A 26,238-nucleotide genomic window follows, 5' to 3' on the forward strand; every position below is an offset into this window, starting at 1 on the left:
TTGAACGAGTGTTATATTGAAATAGCACAATACCTTTGCAAATCTCTCCAAAACAATACAAAATTGTCACAATAACAAAATTCACTGAATTCATTGTGTTACTTCATATCACTTATAACGTCATTCAGGAAGATGAAAACCTGGTTTCGCGATTTCAGGTAAAGACAAGCATACATTGACTGGTTGTTGTAAACTTCCGTGTTTGTGAGCACTTCAAATACTAGAGTAGTCGCGTAATATGCATTAATAAGACCTCGAGGGTTTAAAGCGAACCTTTTATCTGTGTATCCGTTTACTGTCACTTAAACTGTTATTGCATCATATTTGGGTACTTTACTGCATTTCTATTCATGATACCACAGTATCTTGGTAGCAATTTAGGGGCTTTCAATAGTGCAAAAATGAGTTTGAAGGACCAAACATAAAAGTTTCAAAATTACGTTTTATCTTTAGTTATGAAGTTTTATATTCAGTAAACATAATACATATATCCCTTGAAACATGTAATAAGGAGTTGGGCAACTTTTACGATTATTTTCGGAAATGTTTTATACAAAATAAATATGTTTTTATTTATATTATTTATATATTTTATTCTTCAACGTAACAGACATTCTGCTTAAGCAAAAATATTGATGTTTAAATTGCCAGTCTCGCTATCATCTTACGATGGAATGGCCGTCGTTTGAATGTCCCCCAGTATTGTCTAAATAAGATGAAACAACAAAGATGAACCTAATAGCAAAAACGGGGTAAAACATCAAAGACTGATCATGGTCACCATCGAAGGGCAATATATTGTTAAATTATTATTTTCCTCTACCTTTTTCTGTCTATGCGTTTGTCCCCACTCGCGTATATTGTATAAATACTACTTAATACGCAGATTTCTAGCTACAGTATTCAGATGTGCTGCAAATCTCATAAATATTGTTTTCGAGAATTCCCATTGATCAGAAAAAAAATGACGAGACATCCGCTAGCAGAGTCCTTTTGTTGTTCAATATCCTTTCTGCAATTACTTTTGTTTTATTGCATAGCTCTTATATAACATAGTTTTGTGTTCTGTATACTCACATATATTGGCAAATTACGACTTCTTTGCACATTGAATTAAGTATGGCTCATAAACAATCTGGTCTGACAAGTATGGTTCGTATGTGCATGTATCAGTAGCCGAATGCAATTGTACCGTAAAGGCATTGTTTGGTTTAAGTAATAATTTTGTTTTATTTTATGATAAATGCATGTTGAGCAATTTATAAACTAATCAAATTGTGATAAGTACCACTTGTATGTATTTAAATAAGGTGATATATGTTTATACAATCACTTAAATGCATCTTCATATTTCTTACCTGTAACTAATACTTTACCAAACAAAAAATGTCAGACAAATGATCATTTTCTTTTTCTAAAAAGATGTAGGATATTCGTAAAAAAATCTGATGAAAACATTAAACTATCAAAGAGGAAAAAAAACATAATTAACTTTGATTAATTCCAGTCACCCAAATCACCTAACAATGGAACTAAACTATTAAACAATAAAGCACTGATTTTAATATAATATACATGTAGCAAATTTGCATTTTGAAGGCATGGGCTACAGACAACGCCTAACTGTTTGAAGACAACTCATGTATCAAACCTTGAATTAATCTGTAGGGCTTTAAAAATAACAATTGTGAAAAAGAATAAAAATCAGGAAATGATTCACTTCCTAGTGTTAGTAGCTGTAGCTGACGCCTGAGGTATTTTTGAAGATGCTATAACAGAAGTAAATGCCGAAGCTAATAACGGGAACGGGTCAAGAAAATGAAACAACGTTGGGAAAGGGATAAAGGAACGGTTTCGATCAAGGAGTGAATGTGGGTAGGGAAGGAAAGAAAATACACAGAAAGAGCCCGATGATACAAGCGTAGACGATGGTTGAAGACGAGCCCGGATCTGTTATAATTAGTCAGTGCATGGTAGATGTGCTTACATTGACACGGTTGAGGACTAGACACACAGAAAAGCCTGTTTAGTCCTTTTATACAGCACTATAAAGATAAAAATGTGCACCAAACATCTAAAACTGTTGGTATATCACCGCATGTTTAGACTGGATTGATATCTTTAGATACATAAAAATAAACATGTAAAATAACATATCTGTTTAATTGTCGCGCGTTTAGACTGGGTAGACAGTTCATTTAACTATAATGCATTAAACGTATCGCCTTGAAATAGGTCATTGTTATACTTGATTTTAATACCCAGATATCCTACAGAAAAAAACAACATTTTATTGACTTCAGGCTCGTATACAGACTCTCAAATATTGAATGGGAAATCTGGTATTTGTTTTTTTAGCATTTTTGTTCAATACAAGTTTGACAAGAGATGTTTATGTCGTCTGGCTAGTATGATATACAAACAGGGATCATGTTTTCCGACGTCTTCGATTCCTTATTCAATTCTGTTCACTATCCAAATCATTCATGAATGATATTAACATACCTTGGATAAAGTATTGTTTGGCATAATAGTTCGACCGAGCTCTATAAACAATCATATCTCGATATTTACTCAAGATAATTACCATTATATCAATTCACATAGTAATCTGTTAATTTTACATTTTAAATCCAATATTTACCAAACTAGGTATCAACGTTTGGGGCGTTTATCTCGGTCAAGGACAATAATCATTGCAACCAAATCGCACTACTCACTCCAGCGTTACGACCCTTTTAATGTCCAAATGGGACTTCATTCACAGTGTACACACGGGTCTGAGTAACTGGTACTGCTTTTCCTATAAAGAAGATGACGGCCAAAGCTTGCAGCGTGTATAATTAGAGCAAGTATAGCCTGATAAAGTTTGTAGTACTAGTGTATGTGTACACCGTAATGTCCGAGAATAATCTTCGTTTTTATTGAACTATATTTTTCCGAATAAATAACTCCGAAGTAATATAACTAAGGATATAATAATATAATAAAGTTTTCTTTCGAAGGCAAAAGACGATGAACAAACTATGATCATTCATATGACAGTATTCACCTGCTGACGGTAAAGGTATACATTAATATAAACAGAAAGTGCTTTTTTACAAGAACCCTTCATATTTCGTTTCAGGTACAGGGGTTGGAGAAATATCCAAAATGAGTGGCAGAGGTCAAATTTTATGGTCACATCCTTTGTGCTGACGGACTGAAAGCTGACCCAGCTAAAGTCAGTGCTGTTCTTGAGATGAGAACCCCAGAAAATAGGGCAGAGCTAGAGACCTTCTTAGGCATGACCACATACCTCACTAAATTTGCACCCAAGTTAGCAGAGGTCACAAGCTCATTACGTGCCTTGCTCCCGAAGAACGTAGATTTTATCTTGGATAGCCAACAGACTGACGCTTTTCATAGGCTGAAATCGGTTATTACTCAAGCGCCAGTGTTAGCCTACTATGACCCACACAAGCAGTTAAGATTGCAAGTTGATGCATCTTCCCAGGGTTTGGGAATTTGTTGCTTGCAAGACTGGAAGCCAGTGGCATATGCTTCCAAAACGCTTACGCAATCTGAAGTTTCTTACGCACAGATCGAGAAAGAGACATTTTTGGTGTACCCGCTTTAAACATTACATTTATGGACGATACAAAGTTGTAGAATCAGACTGCAAACCGGTGGTAGCCGTAATGAATAAAGCCCCTTTGTAGTGCCCCACCTAGGTAACAGAGATTACTGCTCTAGCTGCAGAATTTCGACATTGACGTTATTAATTGCAAAGGCAAAGAGATACCGCTAGGTGATGCGCTCAGCCGCAAGTACGTAAGTGACACATATCCTGGACATGTTGATGACCCAAATTCACAGGTACATACTGTACTAAAATGTTTACCAGTCAATGACATGAAAATTAAGCAAACAAGAAATGCAACCAGCACAAATGTGAAAAAGCAAACATTGACAAAAGTTATCTTAGAAGGTTGGCCTACTGAAAGAAAACATTGCCCAAAGATGCTCATAGATTATTAGAATCACCGTGACGAAATATATTGTGAAGATGGCATTATTTTCAAAGGTCAAACATTTGTCATTCCGCACTCACTTAGAGGAGAAATGATAACAGCTGTACACGTTGGTCATTTCGGTGTTGAAAAAACGACAGGACGTGCAAGAGACATTATGTTCTGGCCGTCTATGACTAAATAAATTACTGATAATGTACTATGCTGTGAAATTTGCAACAAATTAAGGGATTCCAATGTCAAGGAACCATTGACTCCCCATGACGTACCTCAACGACCCTGGCAGAATTAATCTTGTGATCTATTCACATGGGATGGTCAAGACAGTATGGTCTTAGTGGATGCTTATAGCCAGTACTTAGACTTGTTACCCAATACCAGAAGTGTAACAATAATCAGTAGGCTAAAAGTACATTTTAGCAGATTTGGTTTCTGCGAGAAATTGAAAACTAACAATGCATCATACTTCACCAATGACGAATTTTCTCATGGATATCAATGATTGTCATGAGACTGCAGGTCCAACACATGCAAGTTGAAATGGGTTAGCTGAAGTTTACGTAAAGATCGCAAATGTTTAGAATGCTTAAGATGACAATCGGGGTCCTTATCTACCTTTGTTAGAATATAGGAACACTCCGTTGAAATGTGGTTATCCTCCGTCTCAACTCCTTATTGGTTGAAGCCTCAGGTCAATACTCCAATCTGCATATAAACAATTTATGCGTCAAACCGTCGACCACAGAAATGCTCGGAAGATAACGCAAGATTTCCAGAACAAAATAAAGACGCATTTTGACAGTAAAAACATTACCATCCATACATGCAGGGGTAAATGTGAAATTACATAAGTGAACAATTTGGTAACCGGCGCAGGTTTTATCCAAACATAATAACCATTCCTTCAATGGTAGAACACCAGACGGAATAATAAACCGTCGTAACAAAATATTCATTAACAAGAGTCAGTCGCAAGTCAATCCACAACTACATGAAGAACCTTCACCGCAACATTCTAATTCAAACAAGTCCCCACAAGAACCTCTAATTCCAGTCAATCAGAACCCAGATTCCAAGGTCAAGCACCTCGTTAATCAAGCTTCAGCCAAGCTTATCAGTAACGGTAATCAGACACCTAAGTCTGCGATTATAACAAGGTAAGGTCGTGAGGTAAAGCCATCAACATTATATTCGGGTGATTAATGGACAAAGTAGTCCATGATGTCTGTGATAACCCGACAAGACACTTGAGAAGATGTTGATGTATACAATGTATTAAATATGTAGATAATCAGTCAAATGGTATTTGTATGTTTCACATAAAAGTTTCGTTTCAGGAATTATATGTCAAATTAATAATGTGATTTAGAATGAACAACAAAGCATATATTTTATTATCTTTCTTAAACTTTGATAATGGATTATTAATTTCAAAACAAAGGAGATGTTGTAATATCTGTTTATCTGTGAATGTTACTGCGCATGCTCACATCAAATATACTCCCGCCATACTGTGCTAGGAGGAGAACTTATTAAACCACTGAATTGTGTACACGTCTTGTGTGAGTTGTTCCACTACATTTTGTAGATACCCGATCTGAGTTATTATACAGCAACAAACACAACATAGATGTATATAAAAAATACAGTTTTCATTTTATAATGCATTCGATTAAATGTAGAAAATGATAAACAGTTCAAATGTGCAACTGAACAATTTACTTCAACTTTTAAATATTCAAGCTTTTTGATACTGAGTCTAATTTCAACCAAATCATTAATTTACATATCTTGAGCTACACCAGTTTTCAGTCGACGGTGACGTTTAATACATCTATTGTCAATACTATTGCTAGCTGCCGTTGAAGCTCCACCAGCTCTCAGAGAATGCAGACCTATATTTTTATTATATGCCTATCTAATACCTTTTCCATATCCAACGGTTAAAATACAGCACGCCGTATTGAAAAGTCCGTATCATGATACTCTACGGATTCACAACTTTAGGAACTTGACCAATTTTAGATATGCACCCTTTACTAAACAACTTTGTAATTGTGTTTTCAACAAAAACAGAATTATCTTTGGCCGATTCATTATTATTCAGAATTTCAGCGTCCGGTAATGTTTAAAATGTCAGCTTATAACCTTCTAATATAACTGTTCTTATCTTAACATTGTAATTTATCCAAATTTTATCCCTTTCTGCTATGCCACGCTTTAATCTTCCCACCGTTGTCACGAGATCTTTTTCTACCTAAGCACCGTTCAAACATTCTGAGGCCCGTCCGGGCGAATTTAGCACTTGCTGTTTCTTGATCGTAATTTTTAGATTTATTTTTACAATCAATATCAAATACAATTCTACTTATCTTATCATAAGTCTTGCGTGTTTCCCCAGCTCTGCACTCAAATTTTCAGTGCACTGGTCCCCCGCAACCGAAACACGATCCGGATCTGTGCGGCTTTGGTCCCGAGAAGACCGCCGGTGCCACGTTAGGTATAGGCGCTCTTGGTCCATAACGTTGAATTACTGGTATACGGGGTGAAAATCATTGAGGAATCTGCCATTTTAACAAGTTTTTGTCTCTGAAGAAGTAAGCCCATTGTTTCGCTAGGCTTGCTCAAGCTGCTTCCATGTCTAGCTTTCATACGGGACGTTTTGCTTCTCTCAGCTGCGTGGTAACTTTCACAACTTTTGCGCTTGAACTGGTACGTTTCATTACACAAAATGTTCTCTTGCATTTTAGAAATTTGGGAGTCTGCAATATACTTCTGAGACTGAAAGATTCTTTCCACAAAACAAGACAATTTGTTCGTTATCATTTGCTCATTCCTATCGATTAAAACATTCTCATAGCCCACGTGACAACTGCTACTTTCGTCCATCATGAAATTTCAAGTTAAGAAAACAGGTGTATCCCGATTACTGTGCATGCTAGAACTGAATCGAATGTCGTCTCCAAAATCACGGTCTATCCCTTTAATCCTTTCTGTTGGATAACTCTACCCCTTATATCAAAATTTAATCACCTATTGGTCATCTCCTGTCAATTTGACCGTATCGTAGAAACAATATTTACCAGCTATACTACGAAACGCTGTAAAGTAACAAATATTTTGCTACATATTTGAGTGAACTTTATTTATCAATAACTGACAATGAACATAACAGATTTACAGATTTAAGTGACTCTAATTAAATAAACATATTTTCGCTTTAAACGGTCTCTTTGGTGGATATTATATGACCACTTTTGTATGCTACGTGCACACAAACACGGAAGTTTTAATTAACCAGTCAATTTATGGTTCATTTCACCTGACATCGCTTTACCAGGTTTTTAACATCCTGAAGGAAGTTAAAAGTTATATGAAGTAACACAAAATGAATCCATTGAATTTTGTAATTGTGACAATTTTGTATTGTTTCGGAGGGATTTGCAAAGGTACTGTGCTATTTCAATATAACATCTGTTCAACTTTAGTATCAATTTTTAATATATATTTATTTAAAAATTGAAACATAAATAAATGTATAAAGCATGACCATCGATAAATGATAATGACTGTTAAACAAAATCTCATCTTCATATATGAAGCTCATTGAATATAATTCGACACTAAACTTAACCTAACTGTGTATAATGTATTTCGAATATTTAGATATAAAAGCATACAAAAGATTATCATTAAAACACGACATGTTATAAAATGTCAACAAAAGGCAAGACGTAATTCATGAATGAAACTATTTTAGTATGGTACAATTTTTAAACCTTTGCAAAATTTCAATATATGTCGCTAAATGTGTTTCTAAATGTGATATAGGCCATCAGAATTTCTTATTTTAGGAACCTTCTTATATCTGTGAACGGAAGTATTCGATGGGTATCATATACATCACTGAAACCAATACATAAATAAGTGCCTGTAAAATGCGTTTGTGTGTCAAAATAATTATCTCGATTAAAAAGGAATGTTGTAAAGTGTCATACAAAATTGATGTTGAAATAATGAAATGTGATGAATTTACTCAAATAAAGAGTTTCAGTCCAGATTGAATTACCATTGGGCAGCTCAGCAAAGTGCTAAAAATTAAAATAAGTTAAAATGTTTTTAGTTAAGAGTTTTCAATCAGGCACTTTCGAAAGATAAACATAATCGGCAAGATTTATCGTAAATTCTTCACATTCGGTAGCAAACTTCTCCAATGATAGTCTGTCATAGGTAAGATAGGTAGATAGGTAGATCTAGGTGATTCATAGCATAATTTGGCTAGTATAATAACCATGTCTTATTCTATGTTTCACATGTTCGTATTTAAAATAAATCCCATGTGGTCAAAGCTGGCCCCGCCCGGGGCACCAAAGCTTTCTATATATTAATACAGGGAACTTTTGAAAATATTATTCTCTGAAATAGCATGGCCAAGACCTTTAATATTTGGTATGTAGCCGCATGTAATAGACTTTTCCCTTCTCTGAAACCGCACTGCCTAGACCATAAACCTTTGGTATGTAGTCTCATGTAGTTGCCGTTAACCTATTGTGTTCAAAATTTGTCCATGAATTGAAAAATGGCCCGCCTTAGGGTACCAGGTTTTCTAAACACTTATATATTAAACACTTTAAAACATCTAATGTTTTGAAACCGAAAGGCTGTTCGATAATTGATTTAGCCTTATTTGGAGGCCGTTTATCAAGAATGTTCAAATTATGTTTTTGTGGTCAAAGCTTGCTTCCGGTCCCAGGATTTCTATTTACATATCAATTAAGATGTTTTCGTCAACAACAAATGAACCCCTTAACAACAAATGCATTCTTTAGCAAACACTTACTTCCTTAGCAACCGACAATTTCCTTCGCAGTCATTGACTTACTTAGCATCCACTTACTTCTATGCAACCGATGACCTCCTTAGAATCCAATGTCTTCCATTGTAACCATTTACTCCCTCAGAAAGTACCTACCTCAATCGCGACGTATGACAACGTTAGCAACTTCATACGGTCATTGCAACAAACGACTATTTTAGCAACTTCTGATTTGGAAGCAACCAATAACTACTTGAGCAACTTGATGATTCCCAACGGTCCACTTACTGATTTAGATACTAAGGACCTCTTGAGCAACCAATCTAATTCTTTGAAACCACGAACTTCTTAGCAATTACTTTTCATCTGAGCTACCATTTACGTCTTAAGCAAGAAACGATTTTTATCAACTACGTTTATCCATAGCAAACAATAACTATATTCCGAACTAATGACTAAGCAACCAGTAATTTTCTAAGCAACCAATGATAACCTTGGCAACTACTTTATTCCATTGCAAAATATGACTTTCATTTCAACCAATACCTCCTTTGCAACAATATAAAACCTTGGCAACACATTACTTCCTTTGATATAACTAACTACCCTAACCACCGATGCCTTCCTTAGCAACTAATTTATTACTTTCCTACATTCGTAACAACCAATGATTTTTTCGAAACCATTGACTTACATGACCACAATCGGCCCATCGGATTCATTGTCCAGGGGAACAAGAAGCTGAAAATGCCTTGACTTCCCAAGAAAAAAATATTAATTTGTTTTTAAAAAGACAAACCTTATTATCAAACTTCGACATACTTACCACTTACTTCCTAAGCAAGCAGCAACACCCTTAATAACCACTGACTAGTTTGTCAATTTAATCAAGTGGGCGATACAGGACCATCTGATCACCTGATCACCAAGTGCTCAATGTGGGCTATTGTGATCAATCAATTCCGTTGTCCGTCGTCCATCGTCCGTTTTATGTCGTCAGCCGTCCTTCGTTTTAAACATCTTCTTCTCTGAAGCGCAAGGTGCCAGACCCATGATATTTGGTTTGCATTCTCTTTTACCAAGATTGTTCAAATTATGCCTCTAGGGTCCCCGTGTCAGGGTTTTCAACTTTTCTATATACCTATACTAGAATACATAACAATCTTCTGTAAAACTGAAAGTCCCTGATCCTTGACATTTGGTATGCAGCCTTATGTAGTGATCCTTTACCAAAAATGTACAAATTGCGATGTAAGGGTACGAAATGGCCACGGCCCCCGCGGTCCAAGGTTGTCTTTATACTTAAATGGTAACATTTGAAATATCCTTTTCCACTAGCTATATATAAGATACAGCAAAAAACATTTTTTACTTATTAAACGTAAACAACGCAGAGTGAAAACACAACGTTCAAATAATCCATTTAAGAAACTGTGTGTATCATAAGCTCTTGCTGAATTTCCGCATGTCATGGTATATATTGTGTTGGACTTTACATACTAATCATCAGAAGTCTTGGAGTTGCATTGAGTTTTATGTCTTTATACCAGAAGCGTACTGAGCAAGGGCTTATCAGCTATTCAATCATATGTAACTGTTATTATTCCCATCAACACGACCTTGCGCTACGACCTAGCTGTTGAATTTCTGAAGAGTCAAGTGTATTTCTTTAGATTCAGTTTGTCTCATGATCAGCATTGCAAAATATTATTTGCTTATATAACTGTAAATTCTGACAGGTTTTGGGCACAGAAAATTGACCATCATGAATAAGGGCCGTTGTAAGTCTTATCTTGTTTTAGCCTTGGTATTTTCCTTATAGCCCTTTTCAGCAATTGGGAACACAGTTTTGTGTACGTAACATAAAGCTGCACTCTAACATATTAGTTTTCACTTTTGTCTCAGAATCAACGCTCAAATAATCCATTTAAGAAAAAAACAATAAAACAATTATGAAATTATATTTGGTATACAGCCTCAGAAAGTGGTTATTTACCAATATTGTTAAAGAATGACAATGAGGTAAAACCAATTACCCTGCCCCAGGGCCTCCAGGTTTTCGATATAGTTATATGGAATAATTTGTAATATCCTTTTTTGCTGAAAATGCAAGACCAAGACTTTTAATATCTGGTTTGTTGCTTCATGTCGTGGCCGTTTATCATCCTTAATAACCACTAACTTGTCGAACGAGCATTTTAATCTGGTGAGCAATATAAGACCATATTGGCCCCTTTGTATTTTTGATTTTTGACCACAGGTTATGTCCCACTGTATTATGGAATGATAGTGCTGAGTAAGAAAATAATAATGCATGACGTCACAGTGTTTTGGTATTTACAAATTATACTTGTAAAACTATATTTATTATAGTCAGAAACGAACCCAATACAGTACAGTACAGTACATGCTAATCAAGAATAAACTGAACACTACAGTGTAAGGCAGACATTTCTATAAATATAAAGTTAGCATGATGGAAAGGTATTTGTTCCTCAATTCGTTAATATTGAAATGCTATACAAAACTGTTAATTCATATAGAAATACTTACCTGGTTGAATGCACAAAACTGCTTGGCTGTATAAAATCGATTTAAATGAATCCACTACTATACAAGAATAAGATCCGCATTTGCCTAATCTTGTGGAATTTTCAGGTCAGTTAGTCTTTGTTTCACAAGATGAAGCGAAATGGAACGAATCTAGATGCACCTTGGCAGAACCAAATGTGATCTGCAGGGATGATGGCTCTTGTATTGTTGAAAATGGTTTGGATTTTCTTACAAATGCAGAAGATCAAGACAATGGATTTTGGATTGGATTTGCCAAAACATGGATAAGTTATGCTTATGTTGGTAGGTAAATGCGCGCATTTAAGTTAATATACAAATAACCAAAACAAGTTCGAATATTTTAGTTAGTCTTCATTTACAGGTTTGAAAACAACACTCATTTAATATTATTTATATATTTGATGCATTTTATGTATTGGAGTTCCCGCCTTTGAATGGTCACTGAAACACTCATTAGGGTTTAAAAGGATTCATGTGCACGCACCCTCTCATTGAACTCAACATTTATCACGTAGTAAAATATAAAAAGCAAAGTAATAAAAATCAAAGCTTACGTCAACTAGCATGACAATAAACAATAAAATGAATATTGAACAATAAAATGAATATAAATAATTTAAGCTGATACAGTAACTTCACATATAGGATAAAGACTCCACATACAATCATCAAACAGCTTTTTGACGTAGCTCGACAGAGTAAATCTAAGGTTCAGAACTTATATAGTCTGATGGATATACAGGCCGCCGAGTGTGTGTTTTTTTCGAATAAATCGACTAAAAATACTCAACCACCAGATAGATAGTCTTATCGTTACCAACGGTGGCTTTAACATAGCAGACTTAGTATAAAACCAATGCAGTAAGGATCAAAATGAGGATATTTTCTAGTACACAAATCGCAAACGTGGCTGGCAATACTTTTGATGCAATTTTTTCTTTAAAAAATCCGGCCGAGGCACGTTTGAGCAATCTAGCTTGGTGGACGGTGTGGACTATAACAGAACTGTCATAGGCAGAACAGAGTTTGTGCAAACTAAACAACGCTGTGACAGACATAACTGTTTCTATCTCAGTCGATTTTGAAATACTGTTTTGGCATTATGAAAATATCTATATTATAAATTAAGGTTTTTTGTTTCGGTATAGCTGGGATTAAAACACTGCTTACTAAACGTTTTGCTAAAAAGTATTATTCACTATGGTTAGTTTGATTAGTAAACAACTTTCATTAACATTTGTCTTTGTTTTGAAGGATGTGGGCAATTGAATTCTGGAGCCGAATATTCTGTTTCAACTCTGGGCGAATGTAGACGTACAACAGGATGCAAAACGTTCGGTATACAAAAATCAACAGCGGTGAGTAGTTTCGGGACGAGTAAACAAATATTCAAACTGATGACTGAATAACAAATTCTGCGTTTAAGAAGTTTGATATTGTACTAAAATCAAAGGACTTACGCAACTATTTAAAAAAAGAATATTAGTTTTTTCCAATGCCTTTTCAACAACTATATATATAACAATTGGAATTTCGCTCCCACAATTTTTATATCATGAAATGATTATTGTCTTGTAGTGTTTCTTCCTTTGTTAGCGTTTTTTTCAAATCTTGTGCATCTTAACAGTAATTTGTTTAGAGTTTAGGGAATGTCCCTGAAGATAACGTTGCGCCATCATTTCTGGTTCAATACTCAATAATAGAACATATCATTAGCCATTCAAAACGAATGTTTGCACTGGAAACCTTCAATGTGATTATATTATATAAAGATTCTCATACATAAATTTCAGAGTGATAGGTGAGAAGAAATGTGATCTAAACGTTTTAATCCTAATTAAATAGCTAAGCAATCCTTCATGTGTTTGTCCATAAAAGATCCATGGAATGTGAACATAGAGATATTGAATTGCAAGAGATCTCAATGTTTAGTCAAGCACACTTCTTTGCAGACGTTATATGGAACCGGATTTATTCGCAAAAATAGACATTTGTTATCTCTTGTTGTCATCTCTGTTAGCTTCTATTAAGTCTATTTGACGAAAATATACCTTCACAATGAAAGTACATACCGTCCATTAGAACTTACGGTGAGTGTTCACAATATTTATATGTAGCTATACCATTTTTTCATGGCATATGTCTTGAAGACTATTTCTGATTATTTTGGTTTTTTCCATTCTCATTGTCCTTCACGGGTACCTGTTTTGACTGATTTTCTTTACTTATGCTTGTGGGTCTGTGGCCCTTTCTTTTAAATTCTTCTTGGGACATTTTCAGATATAAGTATTACTTGTTTGAGATAAGGACATTACAATTTAGTCTTACAATTTCCATTTTTGATTTATATGATTAATGTTATATACGTATACTCAATTTGAATATTTAAAAAAAAGTTGTTCACGATAATCAATTTACCGTTGATTCCAGTAATTAATGCTGTATCATTTGAAATAGTATACACTTAACATTATTTTACATTTAGCTTTAAATTCTTACTTTGAAACCCATTAAAGTAACATTCAAGTTTAATTCCGTTGCTTTAAATCTTAAATTACACATATGATTTACTTTTCATTAATCTGTGTCAAAACATAGAAATTGAATATTTTGTAATCGAAAGTCTTTTTACGCTTATGTCTTGTTGTTTTAAATGACTGATAGGATAATACTTGCATGAGATTATGCCGAAGGCCAAATTAGTTCAGACATAGGTTTTTAAGTATTAATACTATTTTAGGGTTTGCGATGTAAATGTGCCAGTAATAACGCACCGTGGAAACAAACATGCGGAGAAAAATGTGAAGAAGCTGATCAATATCCATGTGGTGGCGCGGCGGATACAAACACATTCTCAGTTTACACTGTAGAAAATGGTATTAATAACCTTTATTTATATATATGCGAAACTAAAAAACGAACTTAATGTTAACACACGAGTACAAAATGAATGCTTACATTAAAACTATTTATCGGAAGGAAAAGCTCAGAAAAGTCTGTCAGTCTACCGAATAAACTAAATACTTCCTGGAAGAGGGATCCTTTTTATCTCCAGAGGTGCAGAAGAAGGCGTTTTGAATCTTATCAATGAATTACTGTATAAAATGTGTGTTTTTGGTCCGTTGGTGGAGGGAGGGGTTGTTAACTAGCATAAACTGGGCGTTATCTTAAGAAAACGTGCATTATTCAGTAAATTCACGTGCCGTTAACGACCTAACATCGACGGCTTTTTGTTGTTCATACGTGCCATCAGGGCCTGTATAATTACTATGGATACTGAGCAACCTGGTCTCTGGCCAAATGGGTCATCGATGCAAACTTTTTCAGAAAAACTACGGTAAAGTGAAACAAGTTCTTGATCAAATGATATTGTTAAAGACATGCCAGTCCCCAAATAATTTGTAAAGTCAATTCACTCTTCGGCAACCGCGAAAGTGTTTCAACTGAAAAACGGAAGCAAAAACGCAACTGTCGTGTATTGTTGATGCCCTGATCGAGCGAATTGTTAAACTTTTTAAGTAACCCCGCAAATGACGTCACATGCGTACCTGTTAAGGAGGTTATTTTGAACTATTTGTTTTGCATCTTAATGACATATAACATCTTTTTTAACCATAAAGTAACTAATTGTGTGTATTTTATCATCAATAGCAATAATACTCTTTTTTCGGTTGTGATCATCTGCAAAGGCCCTTAAAATAGTGTACAACCCTATTGCTACGCACTCAGGCCTTAAACCATTTCACGGACCTTTGATGGTAACGACCTCAAAAAGGTGTATTTAGATTATAATATAACTTGATATATCATTTAAAAAAACAGGTTGCACATACTGTACTTTGTACGTGGCCGATACATCAACTTTTATATTTCAGTTCCTTCTAGCGACCATGCACAAGACATTCACAGAAACTGCCTACTGTTCTATTATAAGTACAGACCTAGAAATGATTATTTTTGGGAGTCATGCAATTTAGTCTACGCACCAGCACTATTATGCAGCAACAAATATTTTACAGGTAACTATTTTTCCCATGCCACCTAATATAAAACAAGATGAATCAATTTGCGTAGCCTGACACTTTTTATAGCGCCCAAACAATAGTTGATTGGAGTCACTATACGGTTGTTTAAAGTGACACTCCTATTTGAAATCAATATATGCACATGTATAACAAACATACATTTTGAATGATAAACCTTTACCTACTTACTAATTCATTTCTGAAAAAAATATTAATCACTGGTAATACAACATTACCAATGACCAGCCACGCTCGTTAGGTAGAAATAATGTGTTTTCTGCATCTCTCTTTCAAATAAAACACTGTATTCTTCACGAGAACTATGACTTCGATATATTTTCATCCTTTTCGGTAAATTAAAACAATTGTATTACTTGTGGAACATCTTGTTTGGGAGAACGAGTGCATCTTTAACTGTTTCAAACGGATAACTCTGAATCTAAGTGCATACTTTGCTGCGTGTATGCCAGAAGGAACCAAGCGACAGTTATATCTAAATGTTTTGGCATTTACCCAATCAATTTTCGTGATCATTAAGTGTACTTTTTCGTGAGCCAATGTCGTTTAAGAGAGATGTGTACACTTTAACTACCGTTTACTTGTAACGGTATGGAGTTTGTTGAGCTAACTAGCTTATTTGTTTGAGTAGGATTGTTGAAATGAAGTGCGAAAAACACTTTTTTTGTAAGCAACGGGTAATTCGTCAAAGAGTTGCTCGTCTTTGAATAGCCCTTTGGTATGAAGTTCGGAAGTGGTCATATTTAATCCAAAATTGAAAGGATTTTGGCTGATAACACGACATTTCGTGTTTCGACTACATATTTTTATTATACTCCATCTGTTATTGCCCTTATCCGGCCTACTGAGTTATTATATAACTGTTTTTATAATTTGCCATTTCTGGCATTACAGCCACAAGCATAGAGGCAATTCGTGGTTTATACATTTGACGTTTGGAAACCTTTAACATCAAAAGTGTGTTATACGTTCGCAAAAGTTCACTGTCCAACGTTGTGGTCGCATTAATATAATTGAAGTACTTTTGTAGCTGATTTGCGATTGATGAATAATCAATGAGACACAAGATTAATGCCTCACATACACATTACGAGAGACACACAACGTACAAAAAAACACAGAAAGACCACACGCCTATTGAAATGTGTGTATTTATACAAATTAGGATCACCACCTTAAAATGATCACCGTGAATCTTACCCCATCCATGTTAGTTTGTCTTCCGTCATTGATTCAAGGGCAATGCCCATTTTCCGTTCGTTGCGCTTCCTTATTCCTTGTTACAATTTCCTTATTTGTCACTGATATTTCATATAGCTACACCTTATCAATGTCTAAGAGTTTGGCTTTTATTATGATTGATCGTCAGTACTGCGACTGTGAATAATTTATGCTGAATATTTAAGATATATAGAGGATATTATGATAGGACGCTTTACTGGTGACCTGTATCACGTCGAGTTTGGTGTGTAAACACGTTTTCACACGGTTTCAACTTGATTTAAATTTACCGCCATCTGTCAAATGCGCGTATGAATTCAAATGTGTTACGTAGTTTTGTGTAATGAAGTCAAGGGAGGCTACTACAGCTTAACGAAATCAGAAATTCACTTTATTGAGCAGAATAAGAACACAATATTGTATGTTTAAGCAAAATTAGCAAATTGCTTATACGAAAACCATTAATTAAATGTCGCAGCACAAAAAGCGGTATTTATTTTACGAGTATTCACTAATCGTTATTTCCTGTAGACGTAACGCGGCCATTTTTAACGAAGTTAGTATTCGTGGGATTTTTTGATGATCATAATATGCAGAATTGATGGAAATTCGTGAGTCAATCGCTATTTCTATCGATGGCGCAAATCGCCTTCTTCTTTGTATTGACGAGCCGCTCATACTTATGATAATAAACGTGGATAATGCAACAATTTATGAACTTCGAAATGGCAAACAACTTGTTTTCTGAAGTAGCTGTATATATCGTTTGGAAGTGTTCTCTGCTTCATGCTTATCCTCATGTTAATTTGAAGAACATGAGAACCATGTTCCTGAATAATTACTTGCTTCTGAATCGTAAGTAAAGTTAGATAGTTTAATGTATTTAAAAGTTGACAGATTTTACCAGTTTATTTGGTCACGATATTTTTAACAACGCGAAAGTAGTTCTGAGATTACACATGGTACTCGCATGATACGGAATCAGAAAACGACAGTAGCATGATACGGATTTTTCTATACGGCGTGTTGTATTTTCACTGTTGGATATGGAAAAGGAATTTGATAGGCATATAATAAATTCAATCAATCGCAGGTCAACACTCCGCAACAGAAATTAATAATATTTGTGTCCACGTTTGTGACTTGAATATAGTTGACACGCGGCCAATTTATAAACACAAAGAGCAGTTACACTCCAGGAATTGCTGCTAGATCAGGGGACCTTTTGAGGCATTGCATATTCAAATGTTATAGCATTACGCCCCAAGTCCTGTTACATACACATATTGTCACGAATGTTATAACTATCGTAGATAATACAGTCTACTGCTTCAGCATAATGATGACTAGAAAATAATGCCTGCATTCCGGTCTTTTTTGAAAGGAATTAATTAAAACGTACAATATAATGAAAGCGGTAATTTGTATCTTGCGTAAAATTATCTAAATCTTATGAAAACACAACTCAATCTTGGTGCAAACTCTTCATTTACACAAAACGGTCTAGTCAATTAAATGTGCACGAAGAAATCGCGCGCTCATACAGTTCATTGAACCTTTACCGACGGATTATTAATCAACTATTACGTATTTGACAAGATACCAGGAAAATCGTAGTACTAATACTTAACAAATGACGACGATATATGCCAAAACTCCCCCAATATCGACCAGAGTCGGCTAATACGAGTTTCTGCTGTTTTGTCTGGCTGCTAAACTCGCCATATACGGGATTAGGAGAATGGACCGTTTTCATATGAGAATGCTAAAAATTAGCTTAAAAGGAAGCCATTTTGTTTTCCGTTTTACCAACTGTTTTGAAAATAATGTGCCTTGTTTAAAACTAATTTGGAATAACTAGACTCTAAAGTACTTCAACCACTTTGTACAGTTGTATCCAACCAGTTAGTGGAATTAATAACAAATGTGTTTTTGAAAACCGACAAATTGATCGACGAAGGTGAAAACAATTTTGAACTTTTGGTAAAAGGTTTCCGAAATAATCACGAAAATAATATGCTTCCTTTGACTGTATAGTGCAATCGGCTTTATTTATAAGTCTGTGAAATGTTATTATAAAGGATGCATGCAAAAATCAGCAAAGTCCCGTTTAGATAAGCTGAATCCATGAATGAAAACGGGATATAATGCTCAATAAAAACTTAAGGTAATGTATTAGATTGTTTTAACCAAAAACCCGTAGCATATGAAATGGGTGTCTTATAACACACTCATTTGCTCTCAGTCAGCGTTATTGGCCTTCGCCCAAATAAAGCTGACCTCGGACAAATAACTGGGCCTATATGAACTCACCTAATTAATAACTATATTATATTTGTATAATAATATGTACAGCGTATATTAACCGGTTACGTTATATTCTAAGTTATGTATGAACCTTATTTTTAATGAAAACGACAACAACATTAAGGAACATTGAGCGTATGCTGTTCAAAACAGCTTTCTAGGTAGATACGCATGATTCAGATCGAAAAGTTTGATGCTAACTCAAGTGTTATTTGTTTGTATCCATTAGACATGCACGGTACTGTTATAGAAAACAACCCGATGGCGGAAGTACATGATCGAATTTATTCAAACTGGGCTCAGGCTGTTGAAAGCTGCATCGTTCGAGGAAAATTCCCTGCATCGATAAAAAGTATTAAAAATGGGAATTTTACAGACAAGAAAGCTCAGAACCACTGGACAGGGATAATTAAAACAGAATCTATTATATCTCTGAACGATATGCTTGGTATGTACATCATGCTATTATAACATCGTTTTGTTAATTTCATACCCTACAAGTCCATGGTCTATTCTACTAACCAAAAACACAGTTGAATGTCCGTATTGGGAATCAAAAATTAACCTAGCAAAACGATTTTATTATTCATTTTTATTTGTTTTTGGATCTCGATAATTCTGTAGTAGATATAGCTGTTGTCGAAAGTTATATAATGTTTCAAAATGCCATGTTTAAGTTGTTGAATACGTTTGAATGTCGAATTTATCAGAAAGTAAGAATACATTTTTTTATCAGACGCATCCAGCATTTCGTTTGTGTTAATGACACAGAATAAAGGTTATACTGATCAATCATTCAATTGATTAATCAATCATTCAATTGATTAATCAATCAATCAATCAATTAAGAAAAAGAAAAAAAAGTTTTGTTATAGAATAAATTAAATTCGCAATTTGATGCTCAAACAATAACATGTCATTTTTCGGTAATTCGTTAAATTTCGATTAAAACTATGGCGAGGTCAAATATTGCCTATTAATCGTTATATACACACATTGCAAAATCTGTTGATGTCGAGCATTTGTATCTAACGCACAGAAAAAAACACAACAACAAACAAATGAGCAAATGAGCTTTTATCACTTTATTGCCTAAATAATGTACTCGATGATTGCTAGAATTTCTATTAATTTAACCATCATATCAATATGATTGAAATGGAAGAGTATTAATAATAGCTTAACACTATTTATTTGTGTAGTTTAGTTCTTATTTAACATGTTTATGTTTTGGTAGCAGTAACCGTTATACTTCGGTCTTAATTCTTTTAGAATACAACCTACATTTAAAGCCAATGAAATTGCACATAGGCAAGCATTAAGCACTGTTTTACCACATGGATAATTGAAAACAGAACACGCTGTATAATTGTTTATACGTTGATTTTTTAACATATGGGATAAAATAATACAAATAAAATTATCCAATTTCACTAAATTAGGAGCCTTCACTTAGCAATGTTCTATGGAAACTTTTAATAAATAAGGACCCTTTTTTACCCATTTAGTAAATCTTGTATTTGCCTTTAACGTGGCTTTAAAATTATGAAGAAAAAATCGAGTGTATATTTTTGCCACCATAGCATCATAACAACAATGCGGAAATCATGCCAACAGCTCCGCTAAGGCAGATTTTTAGAGACACTATTTGAGGGAAACATACCGTATAGGCGGGAGTTTAAACGAAACAATGTTCTTGCTCCAAACATGTAATTAATGAACCTGTTAACAGTTAAAAAGAAACAATAAGTAACATGTTACTTTCTTGTGGTGACTTCTTTTTAAATAATTGATCGTTCACAATTCAGTATTTCATGCTTCACACAATTTCACTCTGCACGGTTTTCTTCTTTATAAATTTTGCATTTCTGAAAGGAAGGGTTGTATTATATGTATTTTACAATGTGGTATTGGCCAAATAGTAAAATGCGTAAAAGGGGAGACTTAATTTCGGGTATATATAAAAATAAGAATGTATTAAGAAACGTATTAATTGTTCTGCGAATATTTTAAGCATATCAACAAACTTAAAAAAAGAAGAAGTTTTATTGTTTGAAAGAAGGATTTGTGTAAAATTAAAAAGTCTGTAATATAAGCAATATACCTCGTATGACATGTACATCATGTTTTGTATACTGTTACGGTTTGAAAGAATATAAAAAAAAGTATGATTTGTTTTGCTGATACTTTTTTTCAAACCTGAGAAAGTCTATGATAGTTTGGATCATACGTCGTATAACTTTTACTGATCCATTACCTTACAGGTAATAGCACCAATCCACCTTTGACGTATGCATATGTGGAGAAGATGAACCAGACTTTTTACGTCAGATTTGCAAACAAAGGTGACTTGAAAAAAAGCTTGTGCGCAGAAGGTAAATATCAATTGAGCATGAATATCATTTGTAAATACTAAATGCTGGGGTGAGTGTGAGTTTGAGAGTTCATAAACCGGTTTAAATTGCTGAGTTTTCACTGACAATGCCAACTCGTTTAGCCCCTAGTCGTGTATCTAAACAGGTTAATTGTATTAAAGCGTACTTTTGTCCGATTGTTACTCTTAGTAGATAAAACGATTTGGTTTCCAAAGTAACACACCGAGTGTTGTGTTTATACAATTATGATCACATTCAAAGTTACAATAGGGTATTGAAATCATATAGTGATGCATTTCATAATGATGCTCATTGTTTTGACTTACTGGTAAGAATATATCAAATAATAATGTTTCTTTGTCATTCGAAATTGATATACTAACAGTATAGTGTAAAACTAGCAATAACACTGTTGAGGTGCGTTTGAGACCGATATGTTTCTCAAATGAGCTGACTTACAAAACATAATATTTTATTTATACCACATTAATCAGTACAATTATTCTGGAAGTAATGTTTTGTATTGACCGCATACTTATAGGTACGTTGCCGTCAACCGCTTATGGCAATACAACATACACAGATCAAACACAAGCGCCAACATTTAATACAACGCCAATATCGCTTCCGGTACCTGAAGAAACAACAGAATCATCTATAGACAAGGACGAAGGAGGTATATTTAGTGATAAATATTCTAGACGGTTAGATCACAAGTAGTTCTTCATAGGTTATGTTCTTGAACTTTGGCAGCGCTTGTGTCACGATCTTTTTCATGTACATTTAAATGATATTAATCCTGACCTCAAGCCAAAAAAGTCACAAGGAATAAAACAGAAAGGCAAAAAGAAAGGCGTTTTGAAAAGTCAATAAAACAACACAGATTGACGATCGTGTAAGGAATCTAAATATTGGTCATATATGATCAAATGATATTTTAGGATAAGGAGCACAGATAATGAAGTAGCATCATTTCGAATAATAACATTGATGATAATGGGAAATACTTTCTATGGCGACTAAGATTTTAAAAACATAGATCATTGTCATGTTTCGAACAATCTTTCATTCCCAATTTTGATTATAATTTAATCATTAAACCGTTCTGTTACAATGATTTTAGTTATTTCCAGTGTGTGTCGGATAAATCTGAGTCTTGGTCTAATCAGTTAAATTCGAAAATAAAATAACAGTTTTATTAAAATTACAGGGTCATCCACTGATATAGTGGTCGGTGTGGTTATTGCTGTGACATTACTTGTTGTTGGAGTACTTGCAGTTATGATTAAGAGAAGGTAAGGCATTTATAATAATTTTCTCATTATGATGTCCGTTTTGCACTGCTCTTATTTATATTTGTTAATAATTTTTGAGTTAACACCAATATATAACATTGGCACTTTATCCTAATCAAAGGTGTATCATATGTTGACCTATATATGTTGACGTATACTCGAAACAAAATGATAAAATACACTTACATTCAATCGAATTGGAATTTACTGAAACAATCAAATGTGTTCGGAATGCTGGAAGATGATATTTTTTGCAAATGGAATATATAATGCTAAACGTACTTATTATCATTTAAGTTCAGTTTATTTTGCATGCGTATCTAACAGTATAATTATGATACCTTTCAGGGGCATGCTCAGGGCTTGCTTTAAAAACACCGCGACAGCAAAGTCTTCAGGACTGCCAGACACAGCGGTGTCCACTTCTTTGGACAATCAACAGCGAGTTGAATATGTTAACACAGCAAACAATGGAATGGACAAAAACACTGGAAAGAGCATAAAGGGAAATACTTACGAAAAGCTTAACATGACTACGGGTGTTGACAACTATCTCTCAATCGAAAAAATAAATGCAGTCGAGCATGAATATCAAAATACATGAATGCAAAGAGGAACGTAAAATGCAAAGCAAATATTTGTTTTTTAGCTGTTTTTTCATATATGGTACATTTATTTATCAATTACATCCATAACATAACGATATGTTTGTATTAACATAAAATGTCATAATATTGCTTTTTTAATGATTCAACATAATTATACATATATTTGTCAGTAAATAATTTTAACCGGTTCTAAACTGGCTCAAAACAATTGACAAAATACGCAATATTATCCCAGTAATTTTTATTGTTTCATTAATAAACACAAAAACATATCATATCATATTGTTTAAGTTTCATTTTGCATGTCAATCAATTTCACCAAACAGTCACAGAAAGCAACATGTTCATAATTGATTAAACGAAGACGGGATTTTCTGATATTACTTGTGAAGCTAATATTGTCTTCATTTTTAGCTCTACTGGCCAAAGGCCAGAAGAGCTTATGCGATGGTAATGTGTACGTAGTATGTGCGTCCGTGCGTTCGTACGTCCGTGCGTCCGTGCGTCTGTAAACAATTGCTTGTGAACACCATACAGTCTTCAGTTTTGATTGTATCTCGATATAACTTGTACAGTATTTTAATATCCATTAAAGCTCGGTTCCTTTTGAAAACCATCCAGATCCGCCTATGCATACTTAGATTATTGGTCTTGAAAGTATAAAAAAATGCTTTTTGTTAGCTAAGTCTATTTTTAGCCAAGTTTACATGTAAAGTCACAATTGCTTTTTGTTTTGTTTGTTCATGTTTGATTATGCAACAATTTATGAACTTCGAAATAGCAAACAACTAGTTCACTGAAGTAGCTGTCTAGATAGTTTTTCTCTGCTTCGTGCTGATCCTCATGGTTCTTTGAAGAACATGAGAACCATGATTCTGAATATTTACATGCGCCTGGAACGTGAGTGAAGTTATATAATTGTATTATTTAAAAGTTGACAGGTTTTACCAGGTTTGTTTTATTAAGCGTTTTAGCAAAGCGAAAGTAGTTCCGAGATTGCACACGGTACTCGCATGATACGGAACCAGAAAACGACAGTATGATGATACGGATTTCTCAATACGACGTGCTGTATTTTCACTGTTGGATATCGAAAAGGAATTTGATAGGCATATAATAAAGAATAAGACTGTTCTAGTGTCCTTCAAAATGGCATTTTTATGCCATTGAAAAAATTCCGGGTAGCTATTATGTAAATAATATCACAGCATTATTTTAATGTTTCGTGTTAATGTTGTTTGATGTCAAAATTATAATCAACACTTTTGTATTTACAGTATATGCAGCAATTGGTTTATAGGTCCGGGTTTGTAACTATATACTGAATATCTACATCCTTAGCATCCATTGCATACGTATCAGAAACATGTAAGGTAATTTCACTTCTTGTCCCGTTAGAGGTGTCACGTAATATTTAGCCATGGATTTCCGAAAGCTGTCATAACATAGGTAAATATTATAGATCGCATAAACAGTGTGTGTATACCACGTGATAAATTACGTCATATAAGCTATGTCGGATTGCAACATTTTACTTGAAATGAAGACTTAAATCAAAGATAACTTTACTTTTACTACACCATTTCAAATGAAACAAAGGGCAGTCTATGCCGCTTGAAGAGCCCCGCCTTCGTTTTATTACCGGAGTGATTAGTTTCATCAAACACTTCGACAAACATGTTTCCTATATAATGGTTTGATAGTGCTCCGTCAGACGGCCGTATTGTGAAAAGGTTTGTCGAAGTGTTTTAAGAAACTGAACTCTCAATCAAACTCTGGTAAAAGACCAAAGGCGGGGCTCCGTAAGCGGCGTAGACTTCGTTATGTTTAACTTAAAACGGTGAAGAAATAGGAAAGTTTTTTTCGTTTAAAATATTCATTCGAAGCAAAAAATTGCATTCCGACGTAGCATTTATGACGCAATTTTTCACGTGGTATACACACACTGATGAAATGGCGGGCTTCACAATACCCCGAAGCGACATTAGTTCTATACGAAAGCGCCTAAGCAGATATGGACGGTTCCGTAAGGGCCAACCAAAACAACGCTGTGCTTGACATCGATACAAACCCAAGTACTAACGGCTCTATGCGGCTGGAGTTGATCTCTCCATTGTCGGGCTTGAATTTTATTTAGACTCACTTACACATTTTGTTACACATTCATTGAAATTGTACTAAAGTCAATGGCATATTGAATTGAATTTGGAGAATAAATATATCCCTGTAAATTCACTTCGGCGTAAAATAATGTCGGTTGATTGACTATTGGTACTGAATAGTTACGAGTTTATTTAATTTTATACCAGGCATTATCGAACAAATAAATGTTCACTAGATGTGTTGCCTTTCTCAGCGTTTCGCTTGCTTCAGCTTTATGTCCTATACATAGGAATATAGTTTACATTTCATCATTTTATTTTTGTCAAAGTTATTTTGTTAACAGAAATATTAGGCAGGGTCGGGTTTAAGTATTTCATTCTAGCCCTGCAGGACCGTCAGGGAGTGTGTTTTCGACATTTTACCATTTTGTGTCAAGGTTGGGGTAGTACTTGAAGTTAACCATCACGTGTCTTTGTTAACGTCGGAGCTTCTAGCCCCGGAACATTTTGCCTACATTGGGAGCTAGTAATGCAAGCTCTGGAATATCAGTATATAGGGCCCTCTGTAATTATGCCAGACACTTTACGATTTTTATTAACAATAATTTACTTGACTTCCGACGGGAGTTTACGTCACTTAGCGGCCTTACGAGCCACAACTCACATGTTATAGATAAGTATAAAAGCAAGAAACGTTATGGCTTTTGTTGTTTTATTTCGCATGATAAAAATAATAACAAGGTTCGTCTCAAAAGATTCACTTTCCATTCCAGTTCCAATGCATTTCTTTGCAGATGTTTTCAATGAGATCATTGTCATGGTGTTAGGTGAAAAGAGATACAATCAATGCATCTACCGTATTCTGAGAAATTAAACATATGCCA

The 26,238-nt window shown here is 34.5% G+C and overlaps 1 protein-coding gene across 3 annotated transcripts; it reads left to right on the forward strand.

Moving 5' to 3' along the window:
- The first annotated feature begins 7,335 nt into the window (after positions 1-7,335).
- LOC128219819 (uncharacterized) lies at positions 7,336-24,805 on the forward strand. Of its 3 annotated transcripts, none has more exons than XM_052927877.1 (10): positions 7,336-7,462; positions 11,488-11,685; positions 12,658-12,761; positions 14,144-14,279; positions 15,279-15,422; positions 19,204-19,422; positions 21,239-21,349; positions 21,891-22,025; positions 22,560-22,644; positions 22,993-24,805. In XM_052927877.1, exons 1-10 carry the CDS (start codon positions 7,402-7,404, stop codon positions 23,246-23,248), a joined length of 1,449 nt encoding a protein of 482 aa, XP_052783837.1. In that variant the 5' UTR covers positions 7,336-7,401; the 3' UTR covers positions 23,249-24,805. The 3 variants fall into 3 exon arrangements, with proteins under 3 accessions (XP_052783837.1, XP_052783838.1, XP_052783839.1); XM_052927878.1 differs by having other exon boundaries at positions 19,225-19,422; XM_052927879.1 differs by lacking the exon at positions 19,204-19,422.
- The last annotated feature ends 1,433 nt before the right edge of the window (positions 24,806-26,238 follow it).

The sequence above is a fragment of the Mya arenaria genome, chromosome 15 (genome assembly GCF_026914265.1).
Source record: "Mya arenaria isolate MELC-2E11 chromosome 15, ASM2691426v1".
NCBI classification, from domain to species: domain Eukaryota; kingdom Metazoa; phylum Mollusca; class Bivalvia; order Myida; family Myidae; genus Mya; species Mya arenaria.

Excerpts from the sequence above, each read along its gene's own strand:
- LOC128219819 (XM_052927877.1), top strand. The coding sequence starts at position 7,402 with ATGAATCCATTGAATTTTGTAATTGTGACAATTTTGTATTGTTTCGGA. Across the intron at positions 12,762-14,143 it reads GTATACAAAAATCAACAGCG|GGTTTGCGATGTAAATGTGC; the intron begins GTGAGTAGTTTC and ends ATACTATTTTAG. Across the intron at positions 14,280-15,278 it reads AGTTTACACTGTAGAAAATG|TTCCTTCTAGCGACCATGCA; the intron begins GTATTAATAACC and ends TTTATATTTCAG.